Below are 17,292 nucleotides of genomic sequence, written 5' to 3'. Positions count from 1 at the left end.
AGCTGTGACAAATAATGCCACCATATAAGTAATATAAAACTGGTTCTCCAACAACAACCGTGCCCACAACATCCTGACGTGTTTCATCCAGGTAATATAAAATAATGCTTGACAAAAAATATTCCCTTGAGTCTGCAGAAAAAATAGCAAGCTATATCTTTAAATGCATTTTAAAATGCATTTTTGGTCCTGCAGCGGGATGCCTTATAAAGAAGCTGACCATCTAGATATGCTCTGCAGATATGTGGATGACATTACTTGGCACCTACAATCTGTAAAAGATCTGTAAATGGCAGAAGATCTAAGTTTAAGAATAATGTGCCATGGAATGATTATTTTAGCATACCGCTAGGAGAAGTGTATATGATTAATGAGTGCACAATTGTTCTGCTTAGCCAACATACCAAATACTAAGGGCACAATAATGGTTTAAGGACCAAAGATTCAACAGTTTAGTTATAAACTTGCTCATTTATTTTGACCTCTCTCCAACATCTGACCTTTAGTTGTTCCAGCCAGCACATTTTTTTAGCATCCTCTTGCATTTAATTTGAACCAGTCTCTGAAATGCAGGGCCAGTAGAGCTATACTGAGACCCACAATGCTCTCTCCTCCCAGTGCCCAATTCAGATATAGCAAAGAAGTCTGTAAGGGAAGCTCAAGTACCTGCTTGAGCCGCCTGATCTCTTGTTCCAGTTCTGTCTCCCGTGTCCGGCTGTTGTATTCCTGGAGGCCTATGCTGCTGCTCCTGCCCCTTCGCTGTTCTGCTTCCAGCTTGAAGAGCTGCAGGTGCTCCAGCTGTTTCCTGAGGTCCTCAATCAACTGCAAGGCAAGGGAGGCAAACTAGATTAGTGGAGGACTATCACCAAAGAGCACTAACCCATACACACAAAGCGACTCTTTGCTGCAAGGGGGCTGGTTAGGGTCTGCTCACCTCCTGGGTCGATTCCTTGTCCTTTTGGAACTGGTGCCTCTCGTGGGTCAGCTTGTCTCCCAACTTCCTCTTGTTCTCCTGCTCCTCATTGAGCTGCATTGTGAGGTCTTCTATTTCATCTAGCAACTTCTGCTTCTCCTGAAAAAAAACAACCAGGGAAATGAAACTGTAACCCTCCCAACACTCTCGCCTCTTCCAAGCACCTCTGAAGTCCAACAAGACCCCATGCCTTCCCACACTTGGAAAAGGGACACTGCAGGACTGATTGCTACCAAGCTCAGTTAATATCCCGCTATCCCAAAATATGCAACATTGGTATCCAATTCAGGGCTGTTTGAGCTGACACACTGTCCACAAGCAGTTCATGATGCTGAGAGCAGACTTGAGGAGGAGCCCACAACCAGCCATGTCAGGATTTGTGTTGGCAACTAAAAACACTGGCCTGCCACTAGAGGGCAGAATGACAACAAGCAAGGAACATAAGAAACCTGCTTTAAGCAAGGCAAAGGGGTTAGAAATGCACAAGTGATCCAGACAAGGGAACACATGCTATTAGTTGGGTTTTATTATTATGGATGCTGCTTGAAACTGTCTCCGCATATAGTCAGCAAAAACATGAAAGTAAAAGGGGGCCTCAGGCATATCTTCCTCTCAGCTTTGTCACCCCACCTGCATCTGTAACATGAAGGTAACACTGGCCTACTTTACGAGACTGCTGTACACTCTTGGTCTTCATAACCCTCCTTAAAGATTTATAGAAACTGGTGTCTTATTAAGTGGAATAAAGTGACAGTGCATGTTGCAAAAAAGCAATAAAAAATAACTTATTCTTCTATTAAATTTCTAGCTAGCAGCAAAGAAGTTTCTGAGATAAGTTCTTACCACAACTATCAGCCTGTCTTTTTCAGCATTCTCTAAAATGTTGATCAGATATGCTTTACATGATGGAATAACCACCAGTTTTCAATATCTAACCAAAACAATTGTTTGCTACCAGTAACAATTAGTAACTAGAAGCCTAACTGAAGGTTTCAACTCAATACCCTAAGTATTCAACAATGCAGCAAAAACAGTCAAATTAAGCTTCCAAAAAGCAGGACAAAAATAGCCTTTGGACTGAAAATCATAGAACAAACAAAAGTGTAGATTTTTAGACAAGGAGACAAGGAACCTTTCTTTTTTTTAAAATGTATCGTCCAGAAACCATTACTCTCAAGTTAAAAGGACAAAAACTGAAGGCACATACTATTAGCTAATATTTGAAACAAGGTGTCAGAATGTCTGGTTTTGATACCAAGGGAAATCCATCTGTGCATATTGCCCATTTTGTATAAAATCACAGAATTCATATACAATGTTAATTTCCCAGTTACAGTATATATAGGATGAGTCCTTTAAAAGAGGCCCCGTGGATACAGAGTACACATGTTCCACAGGGCCTCTTTTAAAAGACTCACCCTGTACTTGGATACAAGCTCTACTTGCAAATCACCAATTACCTGCTACAAAATTCCCTTCTCCCCTTTCCTTTCCTTTCCTCTTATCTGAAGGAGCTGAACACTTGTAGCCTGCATCCCAAAATAAAAGTCTCACTCACTTGTACTATGTTTTGTATCTTGGATTACAGGTGACCCAGCCCCTGCCCCCATAAAAATGAAGCCAAAATCTAATCACAACCCCTCCAACCTAGCCTAGCCTTCCACTTGATCATATAAGAAAAAGTTGATGCAGTATCATCTTAGGACAACCGCTATAGCAAACCACAGGGGATACACCATACATTTCTATGCATATTTACTCCAAAGAAATCCCTGCTATATTCAGTGGGGTTTACTACAAGGTAAGTGAACATAGGGATTGGAGTCTAAAAGTGACAGGTTTGAAGTTACAAGGCAGCCTAGGCTCACATTCAGAGAAAGGCTAGTATTTGACCTCAGGGGGAGACAAATAATCAGAGATTTGCATAAGTGTATGGCCTAAAGCAGGTGTGCAGCATCTCTGGCAAGAGCAAACTGAGCACAGCTTGCTCTGAAGGCAAGGATGCTGAGTAACGGTGGGATAATTAATGCTGTGTCACTGAAACATAGAGCCATATGCATTTTTCTTTACCGCTGAGAAATTCTGGTCCAGAGGAAAGCACACCACCCCTTTTATTTTTAAGGCACACAGAGGCATATTACAGAAATCTCTGCCTGCCAGAGGCACCTCACCTCCTCTAGCCTCTCAATATTGGCTCTCAGGCAAGGGACGCAGGACCGAAGTTCGCCGTTCTCATCATCCAGCTGCTGTATCCTGCAGTTCACAGAAACAAGCATAAGCTTGGAAATGTACTGCCATCCCTGCAAGCAGGAGGCCTCTCTGCCTGGCCCTTGTGACTCTCCCCAGGCCACACCCCTCACTGGCCTTGGCTGGCCTCGTGTGCCCTTGAACCCTGATCTTTCTTCTCGCTTGCCTGGATGGAGAATAGAGACGTGTGTGTGAGTGCAAATAACTGTACAAAGCCTAAAATTTACATCGGTTGCTCCACCCACCTTTAGCCTGGTCCCAACCACCCCTGGCATGGGAACCCCTAGAAGGCTGTCCAAAGGGGAATGTAGCCCCACCAGCACCAACACGTGTTAACTGTATGTTGTACGAATAAAGGCTTCCTTTTTTACGTGCTGAATCTTCTGCCAATGAATGTAACTGGATGACCCCGAGTATGGATGTGCCTAAGCGGAGTCTCCACGCATTTGCCAACCGTACCGGGCTTGGAGGTTCTCGATCTCAATGCTCTTCTCCCGCTCCATCTTGCTCAGCAGATCCCGCTGTTTCCGGATTTCATCCATGAGAACCTCATCCGATTTCAGCTCCTGCTCTTTCAGCTGCTCCTCCAGGGCATTCGCTCTGTGAAGACATAGAGAGGTTGTGGAGTTCAGTGGCTGACACTCCACAGGGCAACTCCCCCTGGAGCACAACTGTTTAGGTGAAAAAGCATTTTGCACACATATGAAGGAAAATAACATTTGGTATAGGGGTCATTTCACCATGAAATTAAGAAAATTTTCTTATTGTGTATACTTGTTTTAAAGTTGCTGGTTTTATTTATATTTTGACAAAATACTACATTAAATTTGTTTTTAATGTTCGCTCCTATCAATATTATTTGTTTACTATTTCAGGTAGTTCTTTGTAAATGCTTAGAAACATAGAAAATGTGTTCAAATAAATAGGAAGTATTCTATTTGAAATGGCACACATGCACACCACACCCAAATTACTGGGGCATGGAGGGGAAGCATGAGGCCCATAATGAAATCCAAAAACTGCACACCCTATCCTCACAATATTAGCTGAATCATGTCCCCCACCCAATGATTTGAGCATTGGCCTAATTTCTTTGTTTAAACCAAGGGTCCCCTGCTTTATAAGTTGATCAACTTATATAGCTGCCATGGACCCTAACAGACCTTACCAAAATAGAGAACCACAATAACTAAATAAAAGAGAAAAAATATATGGAGTATAGAGGAAAATGGAACACTGAGTTGACCTTGATGCTTTCATACACCCCAAACCAGAACCAGTTCTCCTCTTTCTCATTGTCTCCACCAGCTAAATAACAGAGCATGATAAAGTAAATTCTACTAATGATTGATAGGGCTGTGTCGTATCTCAAGCCCTGTCATTCCACACAACTGTGTCACATGCCATTTCTGAACACACAGACAGGCTCGTCTCAAAGCTGACACCTGTCATGCAAGCCAACCTCCCACCCACCCGCTTTTCACCTGTGCACCAGCTGTAGGTTTTCCTGCTTTAAGCGGCTGTGCTGCTCCCCATTTGCTGCCGTGTCCTTTTCCAGCTCTGTCACTCTTTTCTCTAGGAAGATCACCTGCAGAAGGAGCAGTGAGAATCAAGCATTAAAAGGCCTGTCCTTCTTGCTTCACCCATAGGGCATGAAAGCCAGTCTGGGGCCAGAGGTTTTGGTCCAATTCAAGAGCAAGCAGCTCTAACCAATTGTACACTTTGTTTCCTCCGCACTTCGTGGTCCTTTGCTTAACGTCATATTATCATCCTTGGCTCCTTAGTCTGTAATACCCAAAGCCTCACCTTTTGGGAGAGATTTAAAAATGGAATGCTCCTTCTTGGTAATCCATTTGAGTCAATGATCAGGGCTGCTGTTTCAAAACCCTTAAGATGCTGGATGCTCGCATATCCTAAGCCAGTGCACCGCAGCAGCAGCAGCAGCAGCTGGGAAAGTGGGGGGTGGCCTTCTTATAATCATGAATAGGGAACCTGTGGCCTTTAATAAAGGATGGGTTAGAAATTTTTCTAAACACATAAAAAGTAAAGCATCCCAGTGGCCATGCAGGCTGGGGCTGGTGGGAGCCCGAAATTGTCTGGAGCAGTACTGGAGCAGCATTACACCCTTATGGGAGGAGGGTGTCTGCTGCCTCTCTGTATGAGTCACTGGTCTGTGTTAGTCTCCTCCTGATCAGGAGACACATATCCAGATCTTTAACAGAGAGACAGACAGACAGAGAAGAAAGCATTTGCTTCCACACACTCTAACAGTAATGCTTTCCAGCTGTAAAACACACCCACCTTATCAGTGATGTCCTCTTCCAGGCATTCGGTGTTGTTCCGGAAGGGTTCCTCCATGACATCCAGAGGGAGGGTTCCTGTCTGGTGAAGGTGCCTGTAACGAAGACAGACCAGGCCGATCCAAAGCAAGAAGACAATTAGAAGGACCATCATCACAGAGAACACCGAACTAGCACAGTTGTGCATGGGTTAACATTTCCACCTTGCTCCTTTCCCTTCCTGCAGGGGATTCCATCATCAAGTGCAGTTCAGAAGCCCTGTCTGACTACCAGAGTTGGATTTCTCAATTAAAAAACCCCAAACACTTCTGTTTCACGGGCTACTGCCTGCCCACCCACAGCATCCCTCGATAGTCCTCTAAGCTGAACAAGGTTGTCTGGCACCTTTGTGGGGTGGCAGAAAGAACAATAGCGTATTACCAGGTACCCACACTTACACACCTTTTCCCCTTTGCTCTTTGGAATATGGGATGATTAAGATCTGACTTTCTCCCACTTAATTTCTTTCTGATCTTCATGGCAGTGAGATAAAACACGTTCTCAAGAGCAATAAAGAACATGAAAGAGGAAGGACCGTGGCTCAACGCTGCAGAATATATACTTCGCAGGTGTCCCAGGATAAATTGCTGGAGTGGCCCGTTTGCATCTGGGAATCCTACATTCAAATCCTCACCCACTCTAAAGCCTATTAAACAGCCTTGGGCAAGCGGCTGTATTTCAGTCTAATCTACTTCGTGGGAAGAGCTATAGCTCAGGAGCACAGCACCTGCCTTGTATTCAGAAGTTCCTAGGTTGAATCCCCACATTTTCAGGTAGGGGCAGGAAATTTCTCTGCCTAAAACCCTGGGGAGCCACTGGCAGTCAGTGTAGACCATACTCAGCTAGGTGGAAAGCATAAGGCAGCTTTCTGGGTTCCCTAAGAGGCAGGCTGGGAGGCAGAGAGCAAATTCATAAAACAAGCCCTCCCATCATGTTGAGGCTCCTGCATTGCAGGGGGTTGGACTAGATGACCCTCAGGGTCCCTTCCGACTCTACAATGCTACAATTCTACGTCCCCCACACATATGGAAGCTGCTTCCATTTTAACACCTCTCCCTGTGTGCCTCTGTTGTGGTCCAAAGGCCATCATTTTATGACACGACACCCAGGTCAGACATTTATCAGCTGTTAACTAGCAATGCACTTTATCACTTAAAGAGTGTTCAATATTCCACCCAAAGGACAAGGGGGAGGCAGGCTTTGGGTGTCCTCTGCCTTCCCCACCCGCCATGCAAAGCCTTAATACAGAAATTCATGCACCAAGAGACTGTGAACGCACTGTAGTGTTTGAAGGGTGGTTAATAAGAGGTGGTTAATGATAGGTTACAGGTGGTTAATAAAAGTTACACTGCTGATCAACCAAAGGAAAGCATGAAATATATACAGGCAGCTTGGAAGCTATGGACCTCATTCCAGATCTCCCTCCACAGCAGCAAAACCTGTCTCTTGCAAACAAGGCAGAGCCAGGAATACCATCAGCTTTGGTAAAGAAATGCCACCCCAAAAACCCTGCAAGAGGGCAAGCACAGCCTCCTTCCTGATGACTCATTAAATCTGAGCCAGGCCATATGGCAGGGATAGCCAACCTAACCCAGAGGTTGCTAGACTACAGCTCCCATCATCCCTAATCACTAGTCCATGTTAGGTGGGGCTGATGGAAGTTGGGGCCCAGCAGCATTTACTTGGAGGATGCCATGTTAGTTACCTCTGGCTGTGGTGGCAGGAGGAGGACACAGCGGGGACTGGGCAATCAGTATTGTCCCAACCAGTGTTCATGTCGGAAAGAAACTGGTTCCACTGGCCAGCTAGCATGAGAGGGTTGGTGAGCTGCATCCTGCCCCCCAATAAACGAGGAAAGTGATGTAAAAGCTCCAGTCTTATAGGCACCTCTCATGGATGTTACCTAGGGCTGGGGTGTGTGAGGAGTCCCTCCCATGTAGTTTTTAAATGCTCCTCTATCTCTTCAATTCAGAGGCTCAGGTTGGGTATAAATGTAATAAATAGAATAGAATTTAAAAATAGATGGAGGACTGTGTGTGTGTGTCTGTGTGTATCACCTACTTTGGGGGAGGCAGTTGCTGGTGTTTTAGCTGCTTAAATGTATCCACCTAAGTATTTTAGTCAGAGTAGACCTATTGAAAAGAAAGGAACTAAGTTCACCATGTCCGTTAATTTCAGTGGGTTACTCTGATTAAAGCTAACTCCTTTTCCCAGACCCAAAATGGCAGCAAAAGCATCACCTAATCCAGTGAAGAACACCCACCCCTTGTGCAACTTTCATAGTTTAATCGTGAGTCCCGAAGGGCGGACCAACAGATGGGTATCCACATGCTCTGGTTGAATTTTGGCAAATCAGCAGCAGGATGCTATTCCATTATGGCGGGTTGGGGGAAGAGAGCAAGCCAGAGCAGGAAGAAGCCCCAAGAATGCCCTTTCTCACACTTTGTTCTTTTTGCAACCTATGTGCAGAGAATAATCATTAAAATAAAGTGTGTGCTGGTGGATGTCTGAGATGCTTTAACAGGAGAGCCCCACGTGGAGAATGCAGTCTCCCAAGGTACGCTGGGCAGAAGCCTTGCAGCTTTTACCCCTGAGACAAGGTAGCCTTCCAAATTTAAGTGCTAGACTGGTAACAAGGAGCAGCATGTCAGTTGGTGAGTAGGGCAGATGGAGGACAGGTCAAGCAATCCGGCCCTCCTGAGCACCCAGTAGAGAAACCAAACAGGCTACAGGGAGGAGAGAAGCCCCCTCCTCTGTACCCAGTGTGGAAATGCGGGTTTGCTGTGTCCCCCTTCTCCACCAGCCCCCCGCAGATGAGGAAAAAAATGACAGTCCTCCCAAACTGCAAGACTCCTCAAATCCAAGCAAAATATAAATAGAGCCTCCAGGAGTACCTACATCCATTCCCTCTGGGACAAGGAGAAAACATACCAAACAAAGACCACCCACATGCACTTCTAGCATGCAACGCCGAAAGATGTAACTGCTCAGGAAATGTACTTTTTTAAAAAAACAAGGAAAGAAACTGCCCTCAGGCAGTCACTGAAAAGAGAAGGTGGAAGGAGAAAGAGTGACCCCCACCACATGGGGGGGGAACCATGCAAGGAAGCTCTAGAGTGGGCTTTGAGAGCAAGCGCAGGGAGAGTAAAAGGAACATCAGAGCGTACCTGGCTACCTTCTTGCTTGAGAGCCTCTTATTTGGACTGTGGAATGAACAACAGGAAAACTAAGTCAGGAAAACTGACACCCAAGAGCAACAAGCGAAACAGGAAGCAAGCGAAGACAGAGCGGCAGGGGCATATCCTTTACAATTCACGGCACAAATGCACAACACAGCACACCCAGGCCATGCACCCCATGTCCCACCCCATCCCGCCCCAAATCTAAACCCAGCCAGAGGCAACATCTTTTCTGCACACGTTTTTAGCAGCGCTGCAACATCGGAACGGAACAAAACGGGCCCTCTGCGGTGCCTACAGGAGCGTCCACCGCTCCTCTTCCCCCCGCGTCCGTTCGCTGGCCAGTCCTGAAAACAGATCCCGAGGCTAAGAATAGAACTTGAGTGTGGTGGGACCTTCGGCTTCTGCTGGATTTAAACCCACCTGTCAGCCAAGCGGGCATCTGAACCCCCGATAGCAAGGTGCAGGGAGTGCCAAGCAACGTACCTCGAACAGGAGCACCACAGAAAAGGTCTGTGGCACACAGAGGTGAAGCCAAATGCACACACCTGAAAAAGCCCCACTACGAAACAAGGCTGGACGTGCCTTGGCCATCTTTCTAAGCAGGAGCTTCTGTCAGAGAAAGAGGAGAAGGGGCCGGAAGGATGACTGGAAACACGACAAGAAGCAGAGAGAGGAGAACCCAAACCTAGTAAGTAGGGGGGCTGAGAGAACTCTTAAAGGTCACCCCTAGGAAAAATGGTTTCTAGCCCAAATCGTGGCATCACCTTTTCTGACCTCTAGAGGTGTGTGTATCTGTTTCAGGGACTACGTTTTAACTGCTAAGATATATAACACTTAGGAGCAACAGCTTGCCCGAAATATTTTTATCCACTGAGGCAAAGGACAAGAGGGCATCTGTCCCCCATCTCCCACAATTCCAAGAGCAGAATCTGACCGGGGTCACATCCGCACCATGCATTTAAAGCACTATGGTGCCACATTAACAGCCAGCGCTTCTCTCAGAGTTCATTGGGAAAGGTGAATTGATTGTTAAAGCACTTGGGGAACTGTAGCTCTGTGAGAGGAAGAAAGGGTCTCCTAACAACTCTCAGAACCCATAACAAATGACAGTTCCCAGAATGCTTTGGGATAAGCCATGGCTGTTAACATGGCAGCATAGTGCTTTAAATGTTTGGCGCAAGTGTGGCCTGGACTGGGACTTTAATCTTGCTTCAACACTGGGAAAGGGATTGTGTCCTCCACCACACATGAAGGCAGCAGGCTAGTTTAGGGGGTGCATAACAAGTCTCTAGCACACATAGCTCTGACCTCCACCGGAGGAGAATGCCCAGGAGGCTCAGCAGGAATGGCTGAAGGTGCTGCCACTGCCGCCACCCACCTGCCAGCATCCACCACCTGAGGCGACTGCTTCACTTTGCCTAATGGTAGGGCTGGTCCTTAAGAGCAGAACATAATATATGCAAACACACAGAGAGGAATGGATTGACCGTTGCGATAGGTTTTTAAGCTGGGTAGCCGCCTATCAGAGAAGCTGTAGGAGTGGGCTTCTTGCATCAACAGAGAGTCACTAAAAGGTATTGGAGGTCCTTTTCAATGCTGAGATTCTATATATAGCACCCTTAATGCATGCAGTGCTGTACAGAGAAACATGCAAACAAAGGTCAGCCTCTTCTTGGCATTTACAACCTAAGTTCCAGAGAAGAGAAAGGGGAGGCATCTGTGTGTAAAAACGGCAACATGGATTTGAACATACTTTAGCAGTAGGCATGTCATACAGGCACACGCAGCCAGCAGTGGCCGCAGGTCCCTGTTGGCAGTGGCACATGGCACCAAGACGTCCTTGCCGGGTTCAGAGGTGGCTGCTGCCCACTTGAACTGGTAAGGCGGAAGACAGGGGGAGGGACCAACAGTAGGTGGAGCCAGAGCCAATGACAGCCAGAACTAGAGTCAAAGCCAACTTTTGTCGCCCTCCTCCTCCCTGCTGAGTGCTACAAGGGGCAACCCGGAGCCTAAGGAGAAGGAAGCTGATTGGCTGTGCCATTCCTTAGACTGGCAATGTGTCGGAGTGGGCAGGTGGGGGCTGGCTGAGGGTAGGCTGAGGTTAGAGGGCCAGTGCTCCACTTGCCCTGATATAGCAGCCTCCACTGTCACACCATCTCTTCCCCAAACCATGCCTTCTGTGACTTCCCCTTGTGAACATCCACCAGAAGGAGTTAGGGATGTTGGACATTCAGCATAATATAATTGCTGGAAATCTATGAAGCAGTATGAAAAGGGGGTTCTCAGAATACATGACATCTCCATTCACAATGTTTGCAATACTGTCATAAGCCTTTGATCTCACCACACCGATCTAATGCAATCATTTCCTTCAGGCTGGAAGGGGCTGGTATCTGAGTGGCAGGACACTTGCTTTGCATGCAGAAGGTCACAGGTTCAACCCCCAGCATCTCCAAATAAGGACTGGGGAAGAGCCCTGCCTGAAAAACTACTGCCAGTCATTGTGCGGACAATACTGAGCTAAATACCACATTAACTCAAATGTAAAGTGCACCTTTCTTGGCCAAATTACATCATATTAGGGTGCGCATTAGATTCAATGGCACATTAGATTCAAGTAAATGCAGTAGATCAATTGACAAGACTACAAACCTGCACACATACTCAATTAAGCTTACTTACTGAGTAGAGCTGCATAAGATTGCACTGCAGCAAGGCCTCTCATGTTCCTCTCTTATTTGCCTCATCTCCTCCTCCCATCTGCCATACCCAACTCCATGCCTTCTGCCATGGCTTATCCCAACATTTGCCAACATCTGTGCTGACTGAGGCTGATGAGAGATGCTATCCAAAGCAGGTGGAGGGGGCTAGATTGGTGACAGCAGCCTCATGGCTTGCAGCGATCGCTACGGTCTCCATTTACCAAGCCAGCCCAACATATTCATCTACAATTCTCAACCTGCTTTCTAATACCACCATTGCCTCGTCTTGCTTGAAGCCCCCCACCTCTTTCGCTAGCTGCTGCCATTCCCCACGCCCCATTCTCTTTAGGCCAGCGTAGATCACAAAGGCACCAAGGAGGAATCCAGAAACGCCACATTTGCTTCAGACACACAGATTAGTTCATGCAAAGGAAATTAATTGCAGAGCAGAGAAAATGCAAAAAGGAGGACTCTCACTGGCAGTGTTCTTCCTGATTTTGAAGGGATAGAGATAGGGTGCTTTCACATGCAGCGCTAACAAACACCTCCATCTCCCAACATTTTTTTAAGGGCAGTCAACTGAGTGCAAGTTGCACAGACACTGATGTGCATTATCAGCAGCCAGTGATCAAGACTGCTATTCAGAAACAGCCTCCCTCCCTGAAGATATACACACAGGCAGTGAAGAAGGTGATGGGGAAGGGCTGTGGCTCAGTGACAGGGAAGCTGCTTTGCATGCAGAAGGTCCTGGGTTCAATCTCTGGTATCTCCTGATAGGGCTGGGAAGGGCCCCTGCCTGAAATCCTGGACAGACCCAGACCAGAACTGACATAAAGGGGTCAACAGCCTGACTCAGTATAAGGCAACTTCCTATGGCTTGTCGCCAATGCCAAGCTCTACTTAAGAGTCGATCCACTGAAATTAATGGACAAAACTAACTTGGATCTATTGCAGTGGGTCCATTCTTAAGTATGACTTGGAGGGCCACAACCCTATGTTCCTATCTTATACAAGAAAATGGACTTGATATTACTAAGAGGATGGGGGGTGAGGGTGGGGGAAACCACAACTGAATAATACACTGCTCCATCATCACCCTTAGCCATTTTAAATTTGTTATTTTTGTAAATAAGCTCTGGGGTTGTATTACATTCGAGTGGTATATAAAATAAATCTTGTGAAATAAACCAACCAACCAATTTGGCAAACCTCAAAGGAAATAGGCCCACCCTGCAGCGTAAGCTCCCCAAATATCAAATGGTTTCAATAACAGGGGCCCAAATATCACTTAAAGCTGCCTGGTAGGCAGATTGGCAGAGGCTAGATTCAAACTGGATTCGAACTAGATTTCTGATTCACAGTTCAGCTTTCGACAATAGACAACAGCAGTTCAGGGCCCTTCCTCTGCAGACGTGATTTGTTAAACAAGAAAGAAGGAAGGAAAAAAGCGAGCACCCATGCTTAGCAAACCATGCAAGTCCTACTTTCCCATGAACATATAAATCATGCAACTTTAAAAAGAAGAGTGTCTCATGCCCCAAACGAGTTACCTATTCATTTCAAGATCATTTAGGCGAGCAGACAGGTCCTCGAGGCGGTTGATTTGTTTGTGGCACTGGGTACAGTAAAACTCAAACGCCTCGTCAGTGATAATGCTGTGCAGTTTCGCCGCAAGTGGGTTGGTGCTAGAAAAATCACAAGTGTGTCATTCTTGTAAAAAAGTAGAACATTCAGGCAGAGCCCCTCGATTCCACCTGTGGCTTCCAGAAGTTGAAGGAGAAGAAGACGGATGCTCTCGAGTAGCCAATTTTGGAGGCAGGTGGTGTTTTGTAAAAGAAAGGTGTGGGCTAGTTAATGCCATTTCAAGGAGACAATGATTTGCTGCCTCTTTCCAACAAACTGCCACTTCACCCCACGAATCACTTGAAGATTTGCTGAGCGTCTTAGAAGACCACTTCATGATTTTTCTGCCTGTTGCAGAAACTGTAATGCACTGTGCATGATTTCTAATTGTATTATTACTGCTTCTTTTATTTCTTTTAATTTGAATTTCATTGTATTATAATTTGAATTCCATGAACTGGTGGCTACTCATCCAGCACACAAACAGAGACCCTACAGGACAAACTGCAGCATTCCCTAACATATGGTTGGATCCACATTTTCCTTCTTATGGATTTTAACAACTTTCAGTCTCTCCCCACTTCAGTGCTTGTGCATGAACTTTACATCTGAACTGAGCTTTTGGGGAAAAGGGTGTGCGTGTGCTCAGTTGGTATTTTTTTCCAATTAAAAAAGCATCAAGAAAAATACCATTCTAAATCAATATTAATATTTAATGTGGTGTACAGTGGTGCCCCACAAGACGAATGCCTCGCAAGACGGAAAACTCGCTAGACGAAAGAGTTTTCCGTTTTGGAGGTGCTTCGCAAAACGAATTTCCTATGGGTTTGCTTCGCAAGACGACAATGTCTTGCGAGTTCCTGCTGTTTTTTCCCCCTCCCCCCTTTTTCTAAGCCGCTAAGCCGCTTATCAGCTGATCCGATCAGCAGATAAGCCGCTAAAAGCCGCTAATAGCCGCTAATAGCGCTAATCTGCTAATCCGTCAATGGGCTTGCTTCGCAAGATGAAAAAACCGTTAGACGAAGAGAATCACAGAACGGATTCTTTTCGTCTTGCGAGGCACCACTGTATGTGCCTTCTCTCATCTTCAACCACAAATCCACAGACAACACGCCGTGAACCACCTAAATGAAGCTTGCAGACCACTGGTGGTCTGTGAACTGCAGTTTGGGAATACCTGCAATAGAGTGTGCCAACTGATGCTCATCTGTCTTGCTAGAAGTCTTTGCAAAGATCATTATCAGGACAGCCAGATCCCATCCACACTATATAGGATACTGGATGGGAACATCAAACCCAGGAGCCAAATACAGCCCTCCAGGCTATTCTGTGTGACCCTTGGAACTCTCCATAAGCCAACGTGGTTGCACGTGATCTGTACCAACATTTACACATGTAGTGATCTGTGGCAGCCATTTTTGGTACTGTGACAGCTAAAAAATTTTTTTACAGTAAGGATTAAAAATATGTTTGAGAGAGGCAGATGGTTATACCTCCCCTCCACTGAAATAAACTTCTGGAAGCCACAAGGTTTAAATCGGCGATAAGGTTAATAGTGAAAACCACAAAGGAGAGGTTTAATTTAAATACACACACACACGCAAACACAAACATAGACACACAGAGGTGTGAGCTGGTAGAAACAAGGTTAAATTTACAAACACCTGGAAAGAAAGTAAACGACTTGGCTCAGTTCCTGCTGTTTTGCTGAGCAACTTACATCTCAAGAGGAGGCTGCAAGCATCTATTCGGATGGAAAGAAGCAACAAGCTAAGCATCATCAGTCCCGGGGTTTGGAGGGCCCTGGGGAAAGACCCCCTCTTTGTGCCCCCTCAGTGAATGCACATCCTTTACTGCAGCTGGTCCAGGGGGCTCTTGTCAAAGGGGCCCCTGCAGGAATATGTGGGTCCGTGGCAGATGCCCGAACATGCTGACCTATGGTGCCAGAACTGAAGCTGTTGCAAACTACAGGAGCTTCACACTTCTTGGTGTGCAGTCAAAAATCTTTGGCACTGTATGCATAACAGCATTCTTATACCAAGCTACTGATTTCAGATGAAGTTCTTCTAAAATGTGCAACAAACTCCCACAACTGATCCCCTTCCTATCCCCAAAGAAGTCATTCACTTTTTAAAAAAAATAATAATTTTTTAACACTGAGGCCTAGCAGGAGCTGAAGCTTGCGAGGAGGAGGAAAAACACACAATGAAGAATCAAACCTAGAGAAGAACAAGCTCTGGTGCTAACTGATACAACACTTTCCATTTCGCTCCACACGATTTGGAGTGCAATGCTCCTTCCTTGAGAGCAGGAAAAGCTTGCAACTTGTTAACTGCAGAAACACCCTGCTCTGGAAATCTAGACTCGAGAACCACCTCTGCACAAGTTGCAAAGCAAAATGTTCCTCTCTTTGTAAATGCTACAGAAGAAGAGTTTGGATTTGATATCCCGCTTTATCACTACCCGAAGGAGTCTCAAAGCGGCCAACATTCTCCTTTCCCTTCCTCCCCCACAACAAATACTCTGTGAGGTGAGTGGGGCTGAGAGACTTCAGAGAAGTGTGACTGGCCCAAGGTCACCCAGCAGCTGCATGTGGAGGAGCAGAGACGCGAACCCAGTTCACCAGATTACGAGACTACCGCTCTTAACCACTACACCACCAAAAGCTGTTGCTTTTGCTTAAGTAAGGGCAGCACTGTGGGGAAGACTGGGAGAAGAGAGCAAAACCAAACCGCAAATAGAAGAAGCACTCTGTTCAGCATAGAAAGATGTTCATGTCATTCTCAAGCTACACCGCCATTGTGTTGCAGCATGGAGAGTGGCTGTTCCGGAGTCCACCTCTCCATTCCCTCTCTCCCCCATCCTACAATAAACAAGCATTCTGTGGTCGCTGAGCCACCCCTCCTGTTTTTCCTGATTTTTTTTTGTATTTCCACTTGGGATTTAAATGAAGGGTTTTTTAAAAACAACAACAACACACAAATTGCTGCAGAAATGAAGAGAACTGAATTCAAGGTTGGAAAAAATGAGAAGCAGAGAGAAGTCAACTGACAGATCCATCCATCCTTAAGTATAACAACCTCAGGAGTGCAGGGAGTAGAGGACATATTTGTATGCAGTAGACTTGCTTGCTGGGACAAAATGGCAACTTCTGAACTAGGAGAGGAGTAAGATGCACCTTCCTGTTCACATCTCCATAGGAAATCCCTGCTCCTGCTGGACTACTGACAACAGGAAGCCCTTCAACCCATTTGTGCAACTCTCCCTATTTTCTCCTGCTCACTCAGCAGGACTAGCCAGCGCCAAGCATCCTGTCAACAACCACACAAGCCGTTAGCAGCCGGTAGCCAGAGTCCAGCTCAGCATCTTTCAGGGGCATCCCCTTTGGCAAACAGCCTTAGGACCAGACAGCCTCAGGTTCTATCCCAGGCATCTGCAAGCTAGAGACTAGGAGAGACGCTTGCTTGAAATCCAGGAGAGCTGCTGCCAGCCGGTGGTCTGATAAGGCAGCTTCCTCTGTTCCTATGATAAACTGGCTCCTCCTGCTTGCCTCGTTTCCCAGCAGGTTCATTTGGCACCAATGTATGGTCAATCTGCACATGGCCTTACTTAGATCCCATCAAAACATTCATTTCCTTGAATGGAGTGAAGATGTGTTTGCACTAAGCTGCTGGGTGATTTGCTAGCACACCTGGCAACCTGGACCCATTGCATGCCAAGGGAACAGGCCGTGATGACCTGTGTGCCACAGGAACATGTAATTCAGGTAGAGAAACATCTGCACAGATATGGGAGAAATGCCCTAAAATGAAGGCATCTCTATGGACTGCATGGGAAAGGCAGGAGAAAGGTGCTTTATTCTGCTCAGAAGGCATCAGAGAAGGTATGCGACACCCATCATCTTCCATAGCTATTTCGTGCAGCCGAAGAAAGTATCGCTCTCTCACACAAATCATTTTCTCCCTGCTGCTTAGGACACATTTATATGGATCTGTAGAGGTGAGAGAAGCAGGATTTGTGGTGCCCAGGGCCTTTTGTCATTGCTCAGTAGTAGAGCATCTGCTTTCCATGAGCAAGGTCAGGCTGGGAAGGACCCTTCTCTGAAACTCTGGAAATCTGCAGCGAGTCAGTGTAGACAATACCAAGCAAGATGGATCAATGGTCTGACTCAGTGCAACGCACCTTCCTATGTTTGCAAAGGCAGAGCACCTCTGCTTTTCGTGTGG

General features: G+C 46.2%; 1 protein-coding gene across 8 annotated transcripts in view; it reads right to left on the bottom strand.

The window, feature by feature from the left end:
* The window catches only part of RAB11FIP3 (RAB11 family interacting protein 3), an 87,185-nt gene that overhangs the window by 5,078 nt on the left and 64,815 nt on the right, over positions 1–17,292 (bottom strand). For 4 of the 8 annotated variants that reach the window (XM_082199073.1, XM_082199074.1, XM_082199075.1 and 1 more), the window contains 8 exons: positions 12,994–13,128; positions 8,727–8,762; positions 5,522–5,615; positions 4,705–4,808; positions 3,680–3,820; positions 3,145–3,226; positions 935–1,072; positions 667–822 (listed from right to left, as the gene is read on the bottom strand). In XM_082199073.1, coding sequence (XP_082055199.1) covers positions 667–822; positions 935–1,072; positions 3,145–3,226; positions 3,680–3,820; positions 4,705–4,808; positions 5,522–5,615; positions 8,727–8,762; positions 12,994–13,128 — 886 coding nt within the window. The remainder of the gene's footprint in view (positions 1–666; positions 823–934; positions 1,073–3,144; positions 3,227–3,679; positions 3,821–4,704; positions 4,809–5,521; positions 5,616–8,726; positions 8,763–12,993; positions 13,129–17,292) is intronic. The other 4 variants (XM_082199077.1, XM_082199078.1, XM_082199076.1 and 1 more) reach the window with 3 other exon arrangements.

This window comes from Podarcis vaucheri (assembly GCF_965113315.1).
Source record: "Podarcis vaucheri genome assembly, chromosome: 14".
NCBI classification, from domain to species: domain Eukaryota; kingdom Metazoa; phylum Chordata; class Lepidosauria; order Squamata; family Lacertidae; genus Podarcis; species Podarcis vaucheri.
The sequence above is the reverse complement of the archived record's forward strand: the minus strand, read 5'-3'. Positions and strand labels throughout refer to the sequence as shown.